The sequence below is a fragment of the Lissotriton helveticus genome, chromosome 2_1, assembly GCF_964261635.1.
Source record: "Lissotriton helveticus chromosome 2_1, aLisHel1.1, whole genome shotgun sequence".
Taxonomy (NCBI): domain Eukaryota; kingdom Metazoa; phylum Chordata; class Amphibia; order Caudata; family Salamandridae; genus Lissotriton; species Lissotriton helveticus.
In genome coordinates this window covers 507,425,178-507,448,316 of record NC_136059.1, presented here as the reverse complement: position 1 = coordinate 507,448,316, position 23,139 = coordinate 507,425,178, and the positions used below count along the sequence as shown (strand labels likewise).

At 43.4% G+C, this 23,139-nt stretch overlaps 1 protein-coding gene across 1 annotated transcript in view; it reads left to right on the top strand.

Annotated features, from left to right (window-relative positions):
* SREK1IP1 (SREK1 interacting protein 1) overlaps positions 1 to 23,139 on the top strand; it is a 135,220-nt gene that overhangs the window by 80,770 nt on the left and 31,311 nt on the right. Inside the window, exon 4 of the mRNA XM_078675148.1 lies at positions 20,081 to 20,156. Within this exon, the coding sequence (XP_078531274.1) occupies positions 20,081 to 20,156 (76 nt within the window). The remainder of the gene's footprint in view (positions 1 to 20,080; positions 20,157 to 23,139) is intronic.

Here is a 23,139-nt window from a genome sequence, read left to right as displayed (position 1 = left end):
CTCCCAGAGATGTATTCGCCAAGCCACCTATTTCTCAAATGTGCTGAGAAAGCACCATTTGCCCACTTTTTTCAAAATGTTCTTTTGGGAAAAGCCCCGACCCCCCATAGGTGTTTCGGCCTCACTCGCTGCGCTGCGCTCGCTCGCCACAGTGCAGTATTTACGCCTTACCACTTTCAAATGTCACCAGCCGCCACTGCCTACACTTCATCCAAACCTGATGTCCAGGGCCTACCTGAAGCTCAGCCCAACCAAAACGGAATTCTTGTTATTAGTCAAGAACAACAAGGAAGAAATAGTGCAAACCTGGCTAAATTATAAGGTCCTGGAGGGCTTCAAACCAGAACTTTCAGTGAATACAGTCAAGTAGAATCACCTTGGACATAGCTTACCTTCAAGGAACATTACCAAAAACTGCAATTTCGTACCAGCTTTCTCTTCTAAAGAAAGTCAAACTGTTTCTTCCAGAAAATGATTTCCGAACTGCTATTCAAGCCCTCTTTGGATAGTGGTAATGTCCTAAACCATGGGCACCCAGACTCAACACTGGGATCTCTTAAGGGTTTTCTACACCCTGCAGCACGTCTTATTCAGCGCTAGAAGAAATATGATCACATCACCCCATTCTGATAGACCTCTATCGGCTCCTCTTAGCGACCCGCACCATCTTCAAACCCAGCTGCATCAATTACAAAGCCATCATAACAAGATGCAGAGACGCTTACCATTTCTGGTCACTCCCCGCACACCCTGCAGCCAAGCTACCATCATACTGGAGACTAAGAAAAGAAAAAAACGGCAGCAGGCCTTTTCAATCTATTCACTTAAGACCTCGAGGAACATCCCTGTATCCATCAGTACCACCACAATGCCGCTCTAGTTTCGGAAATAGTTGAAGACACCTCTGTAAAGAAAACCACATCCCAATAGAGTAACAATCCAGTAACCAGCTACCTCTCCCTTCACTCTTTGTCAGTATGCTTGCCTTTGTCCCTGTACATTGATACTGCTTTTATAGGTCTACCCAGAACGCAGCACTAATGCCTTGCTGTCACTTGCGGACATACTGTATATTGTAAAAAAAATCCTTAAATGGGGCTTTTAGCCCACCCATTAGTTACCATTTGTCGGCATTGCTCTCACTCTTCTTAACACCCGTCTAATTCAGCAGCGAGTCACAGACTTAAGTTCCTGTGTCACTTTCGTTCTTTCTGTGGCACATGGACAAAGTACAAATAGATTTCTCCTAATCAATGTCCTTTCTTCTGCTCGTGCTGTGATTGAAACACTATTTCTTCTTTTATTTTTTACTTTTATACCACAAACACAATCAGACCCAGAGCGCTTTACTTGAGCACAAACATTACACAAGGTCACATTCATCTATTTTTAGTGTGCGCTTTCAGGGGCAGAGTTCTGGGAGCTTTGTACTTTACAGTAATTGTGCAAGGATGACTCCTTGTGTGTGAAGTTGTTTTGTCTTTCTCTCCGCCACACTCTACTTCTCTCTAATTCACTCCTCTCTAATCCACTCCACTCTGATTCACTCCACTCAAATCCACTTTAATACACTCATCAAATCCACTGTACTTCCATGCCATTCTAATCCATTCCAATCTACTCTAATCCACTCCAATCTACTCTAATCCACTCCAATCCACTCCATTCTAATCCACTAAGTCTATTACACTCCAATCTACTCCAGTCTAATCCACTTCACTCTACACCAGTCTAATCCACTCCAATGTATTCCACTCTACTTCAATCCACTCTACTCCACTTTAATCTACACCACTTTGATCACTACACTCTAATTGACTCCAATCCATTCTAATTCCCATTCGAATCCACTCCACTCTTATCCAATCTAATCCACTCCACTCTGATCTACCCAAATGTATTCTTATCCATTCTACTCTATTCCAATCCACTCCACTCCAGTCATCTCAAACTCTAATCCACTCCTACTCTAATCTACTCCACTTCCCTCCCCTCTAATCCACTCAATTCCACTCTTATCCATCTCATTCCACTTGAAGCCACTCCGTTCCACTCCCATTCCGCTACCTTCTAATCTGCTCTACTCTGATCGTCTCTACTCTGATCTGCTCCACTCTAATCCACTCCACTTTAATCCACTCCTCTGCACTCTAATCAACTCCTTTCTAATAAGCTCAACTTCACTCCACCCTAATCCACCCCAGTCCACTCTAATCTACTCCTCCACTCTGATCCATTCCATTTAAATCCACTTCACTCTGATCCACTCATTTTAACTCTCATCGACTCGTTTCTAATCAACTCTGCTTCACTCTAATCCACTGTTATCCATTCCAATCTAGTCTACTTTAATCAACTTCTACTCTTATCCACGCTGATCCACTCTACTCAAATCCACTCTGATTCACTCCACTCAAATCCACTCAATCCACTTTAATTTTTATCTAATCCACTCAACTTCCATGCCACTCTAATCCACTCCGTTCCAATTCACTCTATTCTATTCTAATCCACTCCAGTCTATTCCACTCTAATCTACTCCAGTCTAATCCACTGCAATTGATTCCACTCTACTTCAATCCACTCCACTCTACTCCAATCCACTTTGAACTACACCACTCTAATCCACTCTAGCCCACTCCTTCAATCCACTGTAATTGACTCCAATCCATTCTAATTCATTACCATTCAAATCCACACCATTGTTATCCAATCTAATCAACTCCACTCTGATCTACCCAAATTGATTTCACTCAACTCTACTTTATTCCAATCCACCCCGCTCTGATCCACACCACTCTGATCCACTCCAGTCCAGGTTCTCCTACTCTTATCCACTCCCACTCTAATCCACTCCACTTCCACTCCACTTCCACTCTATTCCACTCCTACTCTAATCTTCTCCACTTCCACTCCCCTCTAATCCACCCAATTCCACTCTCAACCACTCTCATTCTGCTACCCTCTAATCCGCTCTACTCTAATCCGTTCTACTGTAATCCGCTCTACTGTGATCCGCACTAATATGATCTGCTCCACTTTAATCCACTCAACACTAATCCACTCCTCTCACTCTAATCAAGTCCTTTCTAATAAGATCCACTTCACTCCACTCTAATGCACTCCAATCCACTCTGATCCATTCCATGTTATCCACTCCACTCTAATCCACTCCTCCTCAGTCTCATCCACTCCTTTCTAATCCACTCCGCTCCACTCGAATCCACTCTTATCCACTCCAATCTAGTCTACTTTAATCCACTTTCACTCCTATCCACTCCACTCTGATCCACTTCACTTTGATCCGCTCTACTCTAACTCACTGAATTCTAATCCACTCCGCTTCACTCTAATCTGCTCCTTTCTAATCAACTAAACTCCACTTCAGTCCACTGTAATCAACTACAATGCACTCTTATCTACTTCAGTGCACTCCAGTCTACTCCACTTTAAACTGCTCCTCTAATTCCACTCCACCCTGATCCACCCCACTCTGATCCACTGTGCTCCATTCCAATCCAGTCCACTCTACACAACTCTAATCCAGTCTGCACCAAATCAATTCAATCCAGTTTATACCACTCCAATGCAGTCTACACCAATCCAAGCTACAACACATCAATCCACCCCACTCTACTCTAAGCACTCCAATTGAGTTATGTCTGATCCACCCCCACTCTAATCCACTCCCTCTCTGATCCACTCTCTAACCTACTCCCTCTCTAACCTACTCCCTCTCTAACCTACTCCCACTCTAATGCACTCCCACTCTAATGCACTCCCACTCTAATGCACTCCCACTCTAATGTTCTCCCACTCTAATGCTCTCCCACTCCAATCCCCTCCCTCCCACTCCAATCCCCTCCCTCCCACTCCACTCCAATCAATACACTCCCACTCCAATCCACTCTCACTCCAATCCACTCTCACTCCAATCCACTCTCACTCCAATCCACTCTCACTCCAATCCACTCTCACTCCAATCCACTCTCACTCCAATCCACTCTCACTCCAATCCACTCTCACTCAATCCCACTCTCATCCACTTCCAATCCACTTTGCTCTGTTTGCGCTATATAAAACTCCGTAAAAGACAAATCCACTGCAATTGATTTAAATTCACTCTATTCTGTTCACTCCACTCTAATCAAATCTAATCCACTCCTCTTCACTCCAATCCACTACTTGCAATACAACTCCGCTTCACTCTAATCCACTCCAGTCCACTGTAATCCACTCCATTCCACCTAATCTACTCCGCTAATCCACTTCCATTCATCCACTTCCACTCGAATCCACTCCTAATCTAATCCGCTACACTCTGTTCCACTCCACTCTGATCCACACCACTCTGATCCGCTCCACTCCTCTTCATTCTAATCCACTCACTTATCAACTCTACTTCACTCTAATCCACTACAGTCCACTCTAATCCACTCCAACGCACTCCAATCTAATCCACTCCAGTGTACTCTAATGTGGTCCTCTAATTCACTTCCTCTCCACTCTAATCCACTATAATCTACTTCTCCATAATCCACTCCACTCTAATCTTCCACTCTGTTCCAATCCTCTGCACACTAATCAAGTCCTTTCTTTGCGGTATGAATCTTTCTGGATTCACTATGTTGTGCATTATTCCGCCATCTAGTGGTTGAGTCCAGAATTGTAGTCTTTGTTTTTTTTCTTCTTTTTTTTCGTGGCCCAGGTGGGCGTCGACATACCACCATTTGGTGTCCTTCGTGACGTCGACGCGCTTCCTCCGGAAGCTCCCACCTGTGGTCACCATCTTCAGATTCTTTTTTCCGCTGTTGGGTCTGGATCGTCACCGAAGAGTTCTTGAGATTTTGGAGAGAGAATTGACAAAAAGTGATGGAAAATCAAATTTAACAACACACCCAACTACAGGTCAGGTAACCGGGACGACGAAAGAGGATTGCACCAGAAAATTCAACATTCACCAGAAAATGCGCGCACATGGGGCTCCCTGAACGCGGGGATGGACAAGACACCATTCAAATTCTGCAACAATTGCCACCACAAATATATGCAGAAGGACCAGCATCCAGTCTGCAACCTCTACCTGTCGCTCAACCATAACAGCAAGGACTGCAACGCGTGCTCGGCGTTCACACCGAAGACCCTCCGAGTGAGAGAGAGGCAGAGAAGGGCGAACTACACCATGCAGGAGAAGGGGCCACCTCCATTGCTCCGAGACTTGGGCCTCTCCAGGGGAGAAGTGGACAACATCGCTGAAGGACCAGAGGACTGCACAGTCGTCAAGGTCGAAAAGAAAATGTCGAAGGAGGTAAGATAGCCGTTGACCCCCAGACAGGCGACTGACACTCGTAAGAGTGACGTCAAGTCCTCAAAGGGAGCATTGCCGTCGAAAGATTCAGCGAAAGCAACAGCACCCAAGGACAATCGGCCCAGAGGATCCTTTGAAAAGGACTGCCAGTCGGCAAAAACCCAAGAAGGATCGAAGTTGTCGAAGTCTTGCCTCGAAAAGGACAGCTCGTTGCCACGAAAAGATGGGTTAACAGCGACTTCGAGAACCTCGAAGCGAAGTGCCCAAACTCTCTACGCCGAACAAGTGGCCGAGATGGGGAGGAAGAAAAGGAGGCGCAAGGCCGAAATGGCGAGAATCCTACAACGATAAAAGGACTTAGACGAAAGGATGAGCCAGTACACCATCCCACCAAAGCCCGCGGCCCAAGCGAAAGACTCTGTTACCTACACAAGCAAGGAGCCAGTTCCTGACCATGCTCCCAAGTGTGCAGGGCCAGGGCAGGGAGGCCTTCAGGGAGCCAGCTGTATGTAAATCAGTGACCCGAGGACCGAAAAAAAGTACAAACATTCCTCAGAGGACCCTGCATACATTCAGGGATCAGTACCAGCTGATTCAATAATTACTGCAACAGCTAGGAAAAGGGCCAATGTACCCACAAATGCCGGACCACCTTCAGACAAGGAGATAAGGAGAATGAACCTCGCGGGAAGGAAAGCAGAAAGGATTGCGGCGATTCAGTGGCGCATCCCAAACTCAAACGCTCTGATCAACAGGCACCCATACCAGCACTGGGAGGAGGTGAATGAATGAATGAATTTGTATTTATATAGCGCATGGCTAACCTGAGGCCTCACAGCGCTGTGGACTAACGCAGATAGATACCGGGCAGAGAGTCTAGAAAGAGTCCTTGGAAAGGCAGGTTTTCAGAAGTTTTCGGAACACAATAGGTTTGGTTCCTTCCGTAGACTTAGCGGAAGAGTGTTTCAAAGATTGGAGGCATTGAAGGAAAAAGAGCGTCCACCCCATCTTGATCTCTGTATTTTGGCTGAGACGACAAGAAAGGAGGAGCTAGAACGGAGTTTACGCGGCGGATGGTAAGGGGTGATGAATGAATGGGTAATGACCGGGCCCTTCCTCCAAAAGGCCTTGTGAGCCAAGCACATGGCCTTAAATTGTATTCTTGCTGTGATAGGAGGCCAATGAAGGCTCCTCAATGCAGGCTTGGCAGATTGCCTACGAGGGATCTGGAGGAGCAAGCGGGCTATACAGTTCTGAATCACCTGGTGGACAACGGAGAAACAGCGGCCCTCATCCTCCTAGACCTCTCCGCGGCTTTCGACACTGTCTGCCACCGCACCCTAGTGCAGCGCCTCAGCAACGTCGGAATTCAGGGGAAGGCACTGGAATGGATCGTCTCCTTCCTCGACGGAAGAACACAGAGAGTCCGTCTACCACCGTACAAGTCAGAGGCCACCGGAGTCATCTGCGGCGTCCCTCAAGGATCCTCCCTGAGCCCCACCCTCTTCAACGTCTACATGAGCCCCCTCGCGACCATCGCACGCCAACACAACCTGAACATCATCTCCTACGCCGATGACACCCAGCTGATCCTCTCCCTGACCAACGACCCCGCCGCCGCCAGAGCCAACCTTCACGAAGGGATGAAAGATGTAGCCGAGTGGATGACGACCAGCCGCCTGAAACTGAACTCAGACAAGACGGAAGTCCTCATCCTGGGTTCCTCGCCCTCCGCCTGGGACGACTCCTGGTGGCCCCCCGCCCTGGGCACCGCACCCAAACCGACAGACCACGCACGCAACCTGGGCTTCATCCTGGACTCCTCCCTCTCCATGACCAGACAAGTCAACGCCGTCTCCTCGTCATGCTTCAACATCCTGCGCATGCTACGGAAGATCTTCCGGTGGATCCCCACCGAAACCAGGAAGACGGTCACCCAGGCCCTCGTCACCAGCCGACTGGACTACGGCAACGCCCTCTACGCCGGAACCACCGCCAAGCTCCAGAAGAGACTCCAGCGGATCCAGAACGCCTCAGCCAGACTCATCCTCGACATCCCCCGACGCAGCCACATCTCCGGACATCTGAGAGACCTGCACTGGCTCCCCGTCAACAAGAGAATCACCTTCCGTCTCCTCACCCACGCACACAAAGCCCTGCACGACCAAGGCCCGAGCTACCTCAACAACCGCATCAACTTCTACACTCCTAAACGCCACCTCCGATCAGCCAGTCACGCCCTTGCCGCCGTCCCCCGCATCCGAAGAACGACAACAGGAGGAAGGTCCTTCTCCTACCTGTCCGCCAAGACCTGGAACTCCCTCCCGACCGACCTGCGCCTGACCCAAGACCACCTCTCCTTCAGGAAGAAGCTCAAGACCTGGCTGTTCGAGCAGTAGCAGCACCCCCCCCCCCTCCCAAGCGCCTTGAGACCCTCCGGGTGAGTAGTGCGCTCTACAAATGTCACTGATTGATTGATTATGTATAGTGAGATGAGGGGATCCCAGGTAGAGGGCATTGCCATAGTCCAGGCAAGAGAGAATAAGAGCTTGCACCATAATCCTTCTTGCCTGGAAGGGAAGAAGAGGGAGGACCTTACTCAGCATCCTCGTTAAGCCGTAACAGGTAGCTGAGAGCTTGGTGGCCTGGAAATTAAAACTAAGAGAACTATCGAGCCACATCCCAAGGCTCTTGATCTGAACTTTTGGGTCTAAGGCAGGGTCAAGACAGTCTGGCCAGAGGAAAACAGGGTGGAAGGAGGGGGAGTTGCCGAGGAGCATTAGCTCGGTCTTATCCCCATTGAGCTTGAGGCATGAGAGTTCCATCTACTCGACTACGCCCTCTAGGCATGGGCCTAGGGATCTAGATGACCCCTCGGGTGGTTTAATGCCACCATGAGCTGAGTGTCATCTGCATAGGTGATGATTTTTAGGCCTAATGGATGGAAGTCTCCGCCAAGGGGCTCATATAGATGTTAAATAAAGTGGGGCTCGGGGACGAGCCCTGAGGCACCCCACAGCTAAGCGGCAACTGGTTGGACACAACATCTCCTTCAAACACCTGAAAAAAACGGTCACTGAGAAAGGACTGGAACCAGGTTAGGGCTGAGCGGGTCACTCCAAGATTCTTAAGTCAACAAATCAAGATGTTATGATTGACCATGTCGAATGAGGCACTGAGGTGGAGAAGGATGATTGCCGCCGTGCCTCCCTGGTCCAGTATCTTCCTCGCCTCCTCAGTTACTGCCAGAAGGCGGGTCTCTGTCCCTAGCTGAGGACGAAAGCCTGTTTGGGAGTAGTGGAGAAGGTCATTAGACTCCATGTACTCTACCAACGTGGTGTTCACGAGTTTCTCAAGCAGCTTACTCACCCAGGGAAGAAGAGAGATGGGACGGTAGTTGGTTAAGTTGGACTGATCAAGGTTAGGTTTCTTCAAGAGAGCCTTCACCGGGGCACTTTTCCATGCAGGAGGGACCGTACCGGAAGAGATAGATAGGTTTAGAATGTCCAGAATTGCGGGGCGAATGGTGTTGGTAACCAGGGTAAGAGACTGAGGGGGAGCAGGATCAGTGGGAGAGCCCGGGGTTACCTTAGACATAATCAGATCAAGTGAAGTTGAGTCTAAGAGAGGAAATTGCCATAACGAGAACTGAGATTCTGAGAGCAGTTCTACAAACTGACAAGCACAGGGATCATTCCGAGAAGCTGGAAAAGAAAAGTAAATACTTTGAATTTTTTTAGTTGTTACAGCGGGTTAGTGCTCCCACTGGGTTTGGAAGTTTCTGGGGCAGGGTAGAAAGAGTTTTAGCAATTCGGAAGATCTCTATGGGTGAATTTGAGGCTAAATTAATTTTCTCCTCATAAAAAGTAGATTAGGCAATTTTGATTTCTGATTTATATATTCTGATTGACTCTCTATAATCTGATTTCCTAGATTCTGAGTAATTCTTCCTCCACCTTCTCTCTAACCAGCTACATGTTTGTTTTAGCTCTCTTCGTTTAGAAGAGAACCAGGGTGCCATATTAGTTCTACATTTCTTGTGGGTGTGTCTCTTAGGAAGGACTGAGTCGAGCGATCTTGTGATCCAATGATTGAAGTTATCAACAGCCAGATTCAGGTTGGCATCGTTGGCTGGTCTAGACGATCTGGTGGCCTCAAGAACAGAGGTCCAGTGGTCCGGCAAGAGCCTAGACCAATTCCGTTCCCACACCAGCTCTCCGTTTGAAGAGGGGGTAGGTCCACAGACTTCCCAGGTTTGAGGGATCAAGAAGTGATCAGTCCAAGGAAGTGGGATAGGGGTGCCCACCACCAACTCATGTAAGTTAGTGAAAACCGGGTCAAGGAGATGACCTTTGGTGTGCGTGGATGTAAATCCTTTCTGGATTAGCTGAAGCGGTAAAAGGTTAATTGATAGCTCCTTAACCGCATGATCAGCAGAATCGTCTAAGTGGATGTTAAGATCCCCAAGTACAGTGAAATTGAATGGGACTAGGGCCATTAGCAATGGTGGTGGAAAGGCCAGTGAGAAACTGCCCTACGGCCCCAGGGGGATGATAAATTAAAAGGCCAGAGAAAGTGTTTGTCGGAGAGAAGTCTATGAAAAAATCCAGGCTCACAGTCCGATAGAGTAATTGTAGTGGTTCGACATCTAAGAGTATTTAAAAATAATAGCTAGACCCCCTCCTCTGCAGGTTTGTGATCAGCCCTAAGAAATAAATATCCCAGGGGGAGGATTTGAACGAGAACAGGGTCTGCTTCGCTATGAAGCCGGGTCTCCGTTAAAAAAAGAACATCTGGCTTTAGATCATCCAATAATGGTGTGAGCTCAGTTGAATGTTTGGGGAGTGATCTGCAGTTCAATCACATCTCGCCAATAGTAAGTTATGTCCTGCCTTGAAACAGATATGCTTGATTTGTGGCATTTTAGGGCATTTTGGGAAGGTATGCAGGAGGAAATTGAAACAAAAAGTGAAGTGTGAGGATGGATTCATGCGATTCTCTCACACTGGGTAATGAAAGGTTTGTTTTCAATATTAAAGACCATGAAGGTTATAAAATCCTTAACGTAGATAATGCTGTGGTACAAAAGCAATTTGTGTGTGACATGACCATTGGTGGTGTGGATATACAAATCTATTCAGACTCCGGTTCTCCTTGAAAGTGTACCTAGTTCACAGAAAGGTTAAGTACTGGTCTTGAGTAACCAGATATCTCTCCCGACGGATATTCTGGCGAAAGGATAGAAAGGTTGGGTTTTTGTAAGTTAGTTTTCATATTTAAGAACCGTGAGAGTGTGGGGAAACTATATGTTGCTAAGAAAAGACACTCCGTTTTAGGGTGGTTTGATCAAGCTGAACTTGGTGTATTACTTGATCCCAATAGTCCTGAACCTGTCATGGTGTTAGACGATGGTGAGATTATTGGGAAAAACATGCTTAAAAAATTTCCTGAAGTGTTCTGTGACAAAATTGGAAGATTTCAAACACAATATTGTTCTAGAAAGCAAGGAACATACTTATTAAAGTCAGAAAAGAGGTGGAAAAGGAGTTGGATGCATTGGTTGAAGGGGACATTATCGAAAAAATAGAACCATCTGAATGGGTTTCTCCTGTGGTCATCGCCAGACGTTCCAATGGAAATATTTGTTTGTGTATATATTTGAGATATCTTAATAACGATATTCTCATAGATCAAATTCTCTTACCCCGTATATCGTAGATACTCTCTTCTGTAAAGGGCGCTATAGACCATAGACCTCTCTGCAGCATTTCGCCAGATAGTGCTGCAGGAGGGTTGCAAAAGTTATACAGCATTTATCACTCCTGTAGGGTGCTATCAATACAAAAGAATACCTTTCGAACTTGCGTCAGCCGCTGCTGTCTTTCAAAGACTGATGCGTTTGTTATTTGGTCAGTTATCTAATCTCCAGTGTTTTCAGGACAACATACTTATTTATGGGAAGGATAGGAACGAATATGACCTGGTTCTAGAAAAAGTTTTAGAAATACTGTACACAAGGGGTTTACCTGTGCAATTTTCCAAATGCAAGTTTGCAAAAGATTATGTGACATACTTGTGTCATGTGTTATGTATGGATGGTGTGAAACCAAAAGCTAAATTGGTTGAAGCTATACTTGCTGCACCTGAACCTAAAAGTAAAAATGATGTAAGATATCATTTCTTGGGCTTACATAATTTTTTCCTCAAGAACATTACGAATTTCTCTTGTAGAGGTTTCCAAATTAGACAACTTCTTACAAATAAATGCAGATTCGATTGGTGCAGAGAGTGTTATCACCACTGATACCAGTTCCAAGGGTTTGGAGACTATTTATTCCCGAAAGCCGGAAGGTGGTGTCGAGGCTATCATTGTTTATGCTTTCAAAGCCCTTATTGAGGTAGAAGAAAAGATTTCAGTAATAGAAAGAGAGACGTTAGTCTGTGTATGGGCTCTAGAACACTTTAGGGTATTTGTTCGGGGTAAACAATTTGATTTGGGAAGAGATCACAAACCTTTAGTCCGACTTCTCGCCACAGATGGAATGATGAAAGCTTCTGTGTGTATTTCCAGAATGTCGATGAGGCTTCAAGGTTTCAGTTATAAGATATTTTGTGTTCCGGGCAAGGATGTGTCAGCAGATTTTTTTTTTATTGTTGAGAATGCCTCCACAGTTAAAGGAGAATAAGGGTGATGCATGGGAGGATTTTCATATTGTTCTAGTTTACGATGAAGGTTCTCCCTTCATTGAGAAACAAGCTTAGTTGACAGCATACACTAAAGACGAGACTGTATGGAAAGCCCTTCGCATATATTGAAGATAAATGGCCTATCAAGAGCTCATTAAGTTCTGATTTAAGATGTTTTTGAGAGGTAAGAAATGAATTATCCTTGGTCAATGGCATTTTATGGAAAGGTGACAAAGCTGTCAAAGAGTTGAGTAAATCTATCATCATGCAGTGTCATGAGGGCCATGGAGGTATTGTTAGGATTAAGCAGTTTGTGAAAAATGTTTTTGGGTGACCTGGGTTAGACATAGAGGTTGAACGTATTGTTAGAAATGGTGTTTGTGCCAATGCAGGCAAGTCTCTTAAAACATTGAGACCCAATAATAGTATGCCTTGTATTCAAAGTATTCCTTGGGAAACTATTGCTGTAGATATATGGGCCCTGTAATGAATCTATGTATGTTATTTCAGCCATCACTGTTTTTTCGAGTGGCCTGCTGTCAAGATTGTTGTCAAAGTGGATACTAATGCTGTGCGGTTTTTTGGACTGTATTTTCACAGAAGGGATTCCTACCCAAATTATCAGACAACTGTGTACAGTTTTTGTCTCTTAAAGCAAATAATTATTTTAATGGATTGGGTTTGAAGCATCACACTACGTCCTTACATAATCCCAGTGGGAACAGCATGATTGAGAGCTACAACAGGGTACTCAAGGGTGCAGTTCAATCAGCTGATGTGAATAACGGTGATTGGGAGTTACAAATTCACAAAACGGTGGGAATGTATCGCACTACTCTTAATGAAATTACTGGATGTACCCTTTTTGAAATGATGAGGGGGAGAGTTGCTAGGACTAATAGGAATCCTTCATGGTTGGTGGAAAGTTCTAGCCCGACATGTATTTGGAATTTGTGAGGCATGAGATTAAGGACACTCATGACTTGTACAAGTCTATTTATGATCGTAGGACTGGCTCTACAGGAGGCACTAAAGTTGTGGTTGGTATGTCGGTCAAGAAACCATGGAGGGTTAAAAAAGGAGTTAGTCAAGTTTTTAGGACCTTTGAGGTGGTGAAAGTTTTGAAAAATGCTGTAAGTTAAGCGATGGTGAAGTTTGGAATCTCGAAGCATTGCTATCCTCAGGAGATAAAAAAAAGGTTATGCCAAACTATTTGGAGTGACACTGAATCTCTAATGGAGGATAAGGTGGGAGAAAACACTTTCTTCACAGAGCGAGTCTATTGAGGATGTAGGAAGTAGTTGGGTGGAAAGGAGTTAGTAGAGTTTGGATGAAAACGGTAAAAGAATCCGAAGGAAACCTGCATGGATGTCGGATTATGCAGTTTTATTTGGAATTTCTTTTGCTTATTGCCTATTTCTACTTTATAGATATTTAGTCTTTCTAACTTAAGGTTTATTTTTCTAGGCTTTTACTATATTGTTTGTTTTGTTGTGTTTAAAAGAAAAATGTTTTTTTTAAAAGGTGTAAGATGGGTTGTGTTTATAGCTCGTGTGTAAGTGGCTCGTGCAGGCTGTCATGGCTGCATTCTACATTCCAGTTTGGAATGTAAATTCTGCATCCAGACATTTGCTGCGACGAGTCACATAGAGCTAGACGTTGATTCCTGCGGGTGGTGCCAATGCTCAATAAAGTACTTAAATACTCAATCCTTGCGTGTGAAGTACTTTACAAATGTTTTATTATTAACTGAAATCCGAAAAGCCATCTAAAAATGGAGTGCAGTTAACAGTGCCTAAAGGTTTGTTTACATTTGGACACAGGAAAGACTTCTTTCGTGGATGCTCTCCAGCTAGACGAGTTTCGGAAATTCCTATATACATTTCTGTGAACTCCTTTCATTTGAAAAAGTCTCCACAACGTTAAAGACTCCCAAAAACCTGCAGATCTGCGTAGCCAGGTTTTTTTTTTCATGGATAAGCTTGAGTTTCAGAATTTCCTGGATCTGCACTTCCCTGCAGGAGACCCTGGCTCAGGTGCGACTGGTCCGCCATGACACAGTTGTACATACTGCACCTCACACAACCTAAAGCACTGACTTGCAGACTGGTGGGACATTTATACTGGAGCAATGTGGGTGGCCTCCTCCCTGGCCAGCAGTGTGGCCTTTTGTCAAACAAGCTTTGGCATAGCCAATAGGTCGCGCCTTTGGGACCTTATAAGTTTAGCCATGCAGCAAATTATCCCCTATTAGCATGCCCACACACTCAACATTTTCGAATAATTGTACACTTTTTATTTAAAATTGATATGAAATGAGCCAAGATGTGTTGGAGATGAATGGGCAACATACCTGGAGTATGGGTGCCAAGGCGGGACGTGGCAGGTGTAATGATGACGAGCATGCATATGTGACTATTGACCATGGCAGTATTCCGATGATATATTGAGAGGGTGGCTGTATAAAAGGGGGGCATGCTGTATTAACCCCTTCCATGCTGGTGACGAACCCCAGCCGTCACGCTCCACGGTGCTCGTGTGCTGATGACGGCTGGGGTTCGTCATGGCCCCGCCCTGTTCGGGCGGCGGCAGCACACGGGGAGAATCGCGGCCGCACGGAAGGGGTTAATGCTGTTGCAGCGTGAGAACAGGTTTGTTATGTTTGCTGGTGCGGGGAGAGGACTAGGTCTAGGTACAGACCAACATTAGTAGAATTGCGGGCAACCATGATAATATAAGCACTGTGTTTTATAGTGTAAAGACACATAATGTACAATTGACAGTGTTATAGAATTAAAAGAAAATGCACACGCGACCGCTAAAAACAAACAGATGCAAAAAGCCTGTTGTGCTTTTAAATTTTTTTTTTTTTACTTGAATAGAAATGTGTATTTCTTTTTAAAAATATACATAAATACGCCCATGGTTATATATCGAGCCAGATAAAATTGCAGTAAAAATGTAGCCTTGGAGATGATATAAATGTTAACGTGCTGCAGCAAGAGATTTTACCACACGCTAACACAACAAATCAAGAAGTACTCTGAACCGAGCAATAACGGAACGTATATGTCAAAGCAGCTTAACATTTACATAAAGAGAAGCCTATTAACCAAAAGCCAAACTAATTTAGAATTAATTCGGAATAAGGAGCCTGGGAGAGGCTGAAGGAATGTGTCTGCGGCTCCCATAGTCTCGTGAGACAACTTGAGACAAAGCAAACACCATTTTCAAATTACAGCTTTGAACACAAAATAAATGAGGTCCTTTAGGATGTGAGCTGCTGGGCTCTCAATAAGCAGAAAAACAAGTTTGCTTTTCAAGCTAGCAATGTGGTACAGCTTACGGAGCTGTCGACCTGTCTGACAAATATTTTGGGGTTTTAATTTTTGTCACAGTCTCTCTAGGAGCAGTATGTTCTGTCCACAGCATTTCATTTAGACCGCTATGATCTCGTACTGTAACCAATTTCGCATAACTGAAGTAAACCAAGACTACAGCTCCCAGCATGCAATAGATGATAACATGAAACCCCTATACTGCGTGGTTTCACTACTGATGGGGATAAACCTACTTCCAGTTTAAAGTTACCTTATTCGTACAACCAGGAAGTGACATTAAATCCGAAGTCCAACAAATGTGCTGTGAGGAAAAATCCCTCAAAGCTGGCGGGATCACTTATCAAGAAACAGAATAGTTTCTAGTGACAGTTTTGTGCTGGTTCAAGTAAAAAATACACAGTGCATTGTTAAAGCTTCTTTGTGAAGAATTATTCAATTGTAATCATTAAACAAATGATGTCATGTTATCCAATTCTTGTTTGGTAGTAAACGAAAATGTATACATCCCAATGCATTTTGGGTCCAATATGACCCTTCGTCAGGGGTCACATCAACAAAATCTAGAAATGAAGCAAGAGACTAATCAAAACAGCCCGTACATTCATTCAGTCAGACAAAACAAGAATGCCTACAGGGCACCTATTAACCTGATAGCATGCATACCTCGAGTTTATAAAAAATTTGATTCTATGCCAGAACTCAAAAGAAAAAGCATGCTCAACTTAACAGCAATATAGAACGACCTCTAAAAGAAGCATGGTGTCCTATATGTCTAAAAAAAACAAGCATTGTCATAGCCAATAGGTCTCGCCTTTGGGACCTTAAAAGTATTTAGTTGTGCAGCACAATATCCTTGGTGCAACAACATCAACTGTTGCATGGATAAACACTTATAAGGTCCCAAAGGCGAGACCTATTGGCTATGCAAATGCTTGTTATCTTAGAAACATGCTGAATGAGGAGTGTTTTTGTAAAAACCCACTTGTTTAGTTTGTTACGATCTTCTCCCTTGATTTGCTTCTGCCTGCAGCACCAGGACACTCTGAGTAGCCATGCGCTCTAGAAGTGTGCACATTTATTAATTATTTGATGCATTCATATTTTGATTAATCAATACCACCTTGATTTTTGTTTACTTTAAGCGATTAACCTTTAATAAATCTTCATAGTTTGAAACTTAAATATTCTCTGCCTTTCTTGTAGAACCTAATGTGCTTCACATTTAATGACTGTATTAATTGGTTGACCAGAGTCAGTTGTGAAATTGAATCCACCTGAATAGGGCTTTATGGTCTTGGATCTTGCACAAAGAAAAAACGCTAACACACTCTACCATGCACATGTCATGTACTTTCTTTATCGTCCTGTAGCTTCTGTGATGGGGAAGCAATGAGAGGAATGTGAGAAGCTGCTAACGTTCAAGATTTCAGCATCAGATTTGGGTTGAATTCCAGGGTCTCCCTTTGAATTAATTGTGAATTCCTGGGTATGGTTGTTTTCCCATGGTATTGGTGTAGGGAATACAGAAGGGAGCAAACGTAGAGAGAGAGAGGAACGTGGTAGGAACTAACAAACTGGAGAGATTGCAACACGTAAATGGGGGAGAAACAAACGGGTGAAAAAGGAACACAAAAGAGGGATTAGCACACAAGGACATGGATGAAGACCAGAGGCAGAGAGCGCAGCATAGGGGGAAACGCACAAAAGGGAGAGGATGGAGGCTGAAGGCACGCTGAAGGGCGAGGGAGGAGATTGAGAAATGCGAGAAACGTGTGAAGCAGGGGGCGGGGGTAGCGGATACCTTTGAAGTGAAGCTAAGCTTCACTTCAAAGGCTTGTTGGCACAGCGCACGCTGGGGGATGACTGTGGGAGGGGGGCTGGTGTCTGTGCACGCGCTTTTTATGGCAATGCACATGCGCATTGAGCGAGCTTTCACGGGCACTGCATGGAATCGCCCGATCTCGGTAAGCTCTGTTTAAGCCCCTTTATATCTCGCTCCGCTCAATGCGCATGCGCATTGATAGGTCACGAGACCTAAAAAAGCCAAAAAACAATGGTGTTTGGAAGTATAATGGTTGGTGTACAGATGATAAATCATGATTGTGACAACATGATTTAAAGTGTCAAAATTATTTTGGACGGTCAAAAGTTAAATTAACCCTCAATGCGATGGTGTAATCCATGCCTACGTGATAATAAAAAGTCATGCTTCTGGGCTAAAAAAAAAGTGAATAATCAATAGCCACATGAGCGCTGCAACTTTGATACGTGATCGCCGTAGTGTGAACCTGTGCATATATACATGGTATATGATGTGGTGACAAGGTTACCGAGTAGAAGGTAACAAGGTTGGCGTGTACTAACAAAGTGATTAATCAAAAGCTACATAAATGCTGCAGCTTCAATATGTAATTGCAATAGCAAGAATCCTCATGTCTCTATGTTGTATACAATATGGTGACAAGGTTACCAAATGTTACTGGGAGTGTGTGATAAAAACTCCAGAAAGCTCAACTTACCGGAGTAGTCTCTATAACCGTCCTGGCAGCTCGCAAGAACGGAACAATATAGATTCCAAACGTCTTCACTGTAACAATTGTAGCACTTTTCTTCTTTGTTAATATTGATACAAAATGATAGAAGAAAAACCGTAATGAGGGTAGGTCGCTATTTATTTAGGTCGTGTAGCGCGAAAAAAAAGACGTGCCGTTTGTGCGTCTTAAAGCGTAAGTACTTACTTCTGTGGACGCAGACAATTGAACCAAGTTAATTGCAAAAAATAGCTCATCATGCCGATAAATGCATCTCGCTGCATCAATCAGTAAATCCCGCTGGTAGCATTATGCTGTGTAAAAACGATGTATCAGGTACAACAAGCTCAATGTCCGGACTTCATGAATAAAAGTGTCACGAATTATGAACAGAAACAAAACAAAAACATAATCAAAGACTCCAAGCACAATTAAATTCGAAGTACCATATAAAATAACATAAAGGACAGCGTCCCGCGAGTGGTGCGTGCGTGCTGTAAGGAAGAAAAAAACAAGCTAAAGCATAGCGCATTGCATGTAACCTGACCCACCATGAATGCTGCCACCCTGCCCACCCCTGCTGGCTCCCAAGAGCAAAACGCTGTGGGAGTGACACATTGGAAAGGAGGTGGGACATGTACCTGCCTTTGGCTATTTGCGTGCTTTCATTATTGAAACAATAAGGTAAAATGTGCCTTCAAGGGATTTGTTTGACAATGTATTTGAATTATTTGAAAAAATTAAATTGCAGACCTAAATAAATAGCGGCCTATCCTCATTACGCTTTTTCTTCTATTATTTTGTATCAATCTTAACAAAGAAGAAAAGTGCTACAATTGTTACAGTGAAGGCGTTTGGAATCTATATTGTCGCCTTCTTGTCACATTGTTTATATACTTTTTAGTACCCTTTTCAAAATATATAAAGTGAATATTTTTTCTATATACACCCGTTTCTGTGCTAATTTGTCAGTCTTATGTTGTCAATTAATGCTGATTATTGTGACTATTTGCTTTATGTGTGAATTAATTAAGTTTTTGATACCAACTATTGTAATTTACTAATGAGGATAGGCCACTATTTATTTAGCTCTGCAATTTAATTTTTTCAAATAATTCAAATACATTGTCAAACAAATCCCTTGAAGGCACATTTTACCTTATTGTTTTACCTTCGCTCGAGCCCTCAAGGGTTGATTGGGTTGCCCATTTCTGTACAACTTCATTATTGAAAGACACACGCGAGGGCCAATCCAATGTGTGGGAGGAGTCAGACCCACACAGAGAATTTTAGTGTGCTCACAAGAAGCCTCCCATAGAGCAGCGCATGCGCGCTGCGCTAGTCTCGACCTAAAAACTGGAGATACGGTCTACATTTGGGTACCTTGTACCATATCAGTTCTGAACAGGTACGCGGGGGCAAGGCCAGGGCGGGCTGTTAAATGCCCCCTCTCTTAGGTGAGCCTTCCAATCGGAGGATTTAGTGGACTTTCAGGGCCTTTCCTCAGGGAAGCCGATTCCAGTTTCTTGTTTGCTTCAGCTGAGCCACATTGTCTGTATAGATTTCTTCATAGCCTTTGACAGTTTCTTAATGCTGCATACTGACCTTGCAGTCATTTTGTAGCCAAAGTATACATACTCAGCCTTCTCTGCGATGAGTTGTTTGCTGCAAACATATATTAATTTAGGCAGATGCCCTGCGTCAACAATACCCGTTCAAAAATAAAAATATTCCAAATTAAAATTGGAAAACTGATCCTCAGCTGGAAGCTTCAAACTTAATGTCAGCGTGTCAGAAACAACTTGAAGATTGTAATGTCAGGTTGTTAGCTCATGTAATATGTTTTTAGTATTGGCAAAGTTAAACTCTGTGAGATGAAATGTTGCCTATCAAAGTTGTTTGCACGCTTTACTTAATAAAAAAGTGAATTCTGTGCATCATAAATATTGAAAACCCTGACGTCTGTTGAAGGCGACAGGGTTTACTGTGCTCTGATCAGCTCATACTGAATACTTACATGTGTATCATATTTGTGTATCTGCACAGCGCACAATCTTTACAACAAATAAGACATTCACCTAAACTAGCACAGACATTTTGGCTTTGTCAATACTTGTTCGTAATGTATTTACTTTATGCTCGTATTTTATAGTTTGAAAATTGAAATAAGTCCTACATTCTTCCCATAAAAACCTTTCTTTTAAATCTAATAGATACCTCTGCAGAGAGTGATAAGAAGCAAAAAAGAAAAAGCAAAGAAAGACCAAAACATAAAAAAACAAGAAAAAGGTAACAATTGGTTCTTAAAAGTATCTAAATTGCTATGTGAGCATTCGATTTTTGATTTTGTTTTTAGAAAAAGAAGGTATTGCAAGTAATTTGTGTAGTGTTCATGCCACGTAACAAAGATTGAGTGGTGACAATCACTTTTACCAGAGATGATACCGTAATGAAGCGGCTTGTTATGTGTGAGGCAGTGATTAATTATACAGTGGCATATTTAGTATAGTATTGATGGTGTGGCTTGTGGTCGGTAACAGAAAGGATGTTTTAAGCAAATAGTCTAGGGTTAAATCGCACTGGCAAAGAAAAATAGGCCTAACTTGTATTTTCATTTATAAGTCTATGTCAAAGATGCCGGGTATTCTGTCAATTAGTGAAACTGAAGCATTATGGGAGTGTCAGGCATGCTGAATTTCTATTTAACAGCAACCCGGAGGCAGCAACATTCGAACTCCTAAGCACGCTAAAAGCCAGCATCCTCTTGGCAAATGCAAAAACAACAGTTGATGGACAGAATGCAGAACAATGGCATACATTCACCCCAGTACAGAGATCTGGGCCTAAATCCATCGTTGTTTTGCTCAACATGCTATTCCAGTTTGAACCCAGCCATATGCAAATCATTTGGTATCGCAGCATCCTCTTGGCAGCAGCAGCACAGACGTCACTAGACATGTCGAAAATGGTTTCTAGGAACATCAAAGCAATCCTACCATTAAACGAACAACTTTTTGGCCTAACTAATAAACACGTCACTAAAACCTTGCAGTTTGCATGGAAAGGTGCATCAAAATCGGGGTATGCGTGGAACAGGCGATGGGGGTTGTTGGAGGGGGTTGCAGAGCTCTTGTTTCATCAAGATCTCCAATAGCGGCAACAATCTCTTCTTGCCCCTTCACCACATCTTTAAAGGGAACTAAAAGCGGCAATATGTGCATTTGCAAAATGCAGAGTGCTTGACTCAAAACCTCTTTAATCAAAGACAAATCAGGAAAGTCCGTGGTTGAATGCAAATGAGCTAAAAGCCAGGTCTCTCACTCTACTTCTTTATACTTTTTTTTCATTTAAGCATTGATGACATTAGCTCTCACAGAAGACAGACAAAACATGGAACAGGCTGACACCCAGTAAAGCAGTAGGGAGCGGTGATGTTCCTATATTTTAGGCCAGCATAAGGCTGATTTGATGCTTTGTGTTAACAATCATTTATAGCACTAGACAGTTATCTACAAAATCTCATGTGTACCCCACAATGCTAACTGGATGTTCATGAAATTTTCCATCTGAAGATGCTCATTGGTGCCATTTATAACATGATCTGTGATAGTAATGGTAAAATATGCTTAACCCTTTAGATGATTGTAAATTACTTTTTATTTTTTTTACATCGTTTGAGAAATGCTTCTTTTTTTCAATTTTGGTGGACTGACTATGCTGGTTTCTTAACTCTGCACACTGGTTCGCCATTGTCCAGTCCTCCGTGTATGTGCTGTTGTCCCTGACGCATGGTATATTTAAATTTCCTGTTACACCATAGAATATGGTGCAAGAAAATACACAAATGGCATTAAAATCTCACCGGTGGACTGCGGCACTTATTTTGCCCTTAACTGAGATGTCAAGGAAAACATGGCTAAAGAACTATATCGTGGAAATAAAATATTTTTGCTAACTTGGGTTTGGAATAAGCAATAGGTATGATTCAACTGTCGTTTTTTAAAATATTTATTAAAAATCCAATTCAACGGTGAAGTAAACAGGATAATTAACTTTTGAAAAGTTAGACTTTACCCGCCTGAAGTTCCAGCAGCCTAGTGAGGCATTAGCCTGTTTGCAGCTGATCTGTCAGTGCTGGGTTTCAGGTGTTGAATGCTGCTTTCACAGCTGAGAGTGGCTTGAACCTGGCAGGATGGTGTGGGTTAAGACTGTTTCATAGCGTAACCCAAGGAAGGCAGTAAGGGAGGCTGTTGTAACTTTACTAATTTGAAAGGGAATCGGGGGAAATCTGTGGTTTTATAGTTTAAGTGGTAAGGGAGCCTGGGGAAGAGGGGTCTTTTGATCCCAAAGCACTCTTTAGTGTCCTTACTTTAGTTTCAATGAAGGGGAAGCTGGTCCCAGAGCTGGTTTTGAGGGGCTGAGAGGAATGGAACTGCTCATTATCTCCGACACCCTGTTGGTTGTGTCACGGCTGCCTCCACTGGCAAAAAGCTTTTGTCATGTATGATTTTCCTGAGAAAGATGCACTGGGCACAGTTTGCAGTGAGGCAAACAGGATGCGCTGCACATGTAAATCCAAAACCTGATTAAATCAGTACAGAGTTATCAATTTAACTAAGTTAAGGAGCATTCTCATTATTCACACTCCTAGCAGTTCAATATCTCAGTCAAAAAAGACAATTGCAACAAGCCACAATAGAAACAATTTTAATTCATTGCCTCTAAAAGTACGATACTCTTTTTACTCTTTTTAATTCAAGAGTGCATAGGTTGCCCCAAAGAGAGCGTGCAGTATAAAAAGTTAGGTGATTAGAGTGTATTGGGTGAGTAGAAAAATAGAGAAAAAGAATCATAGAGAATAGTGACATAAAATCTTTTTATACAATGTTTAATATATAAAGGATCGGTTACACTAATCACCGTCCCAGTCAACCTGGCCACCTAAGTGGTGTACACGATTATAATGATGCTCAAATACAAATGGACATATGGTTCCAATGATATATGCACATAAAAATAATAAAGTAGTGAGGTCCAGGTAAGGAACAATAGAGGCGTCGACGTTTCGACTCGTCTTGTGGCCAATAGGCTAGTTAGACCTTGGCAGTGCGAGTCTTCATCAGGACGAAAGGGACAACCAAGGGCTTGTTCAATGACCCTTTGGAGAGGAACTTAAAAATAGGGCTGTTGCAATGTATTGTATATAAAATAATTTTCTCTGCCACAGTGAGAGACATAGAGGGGGCAGTAATGCTTACCCTTGTGTCGGGAC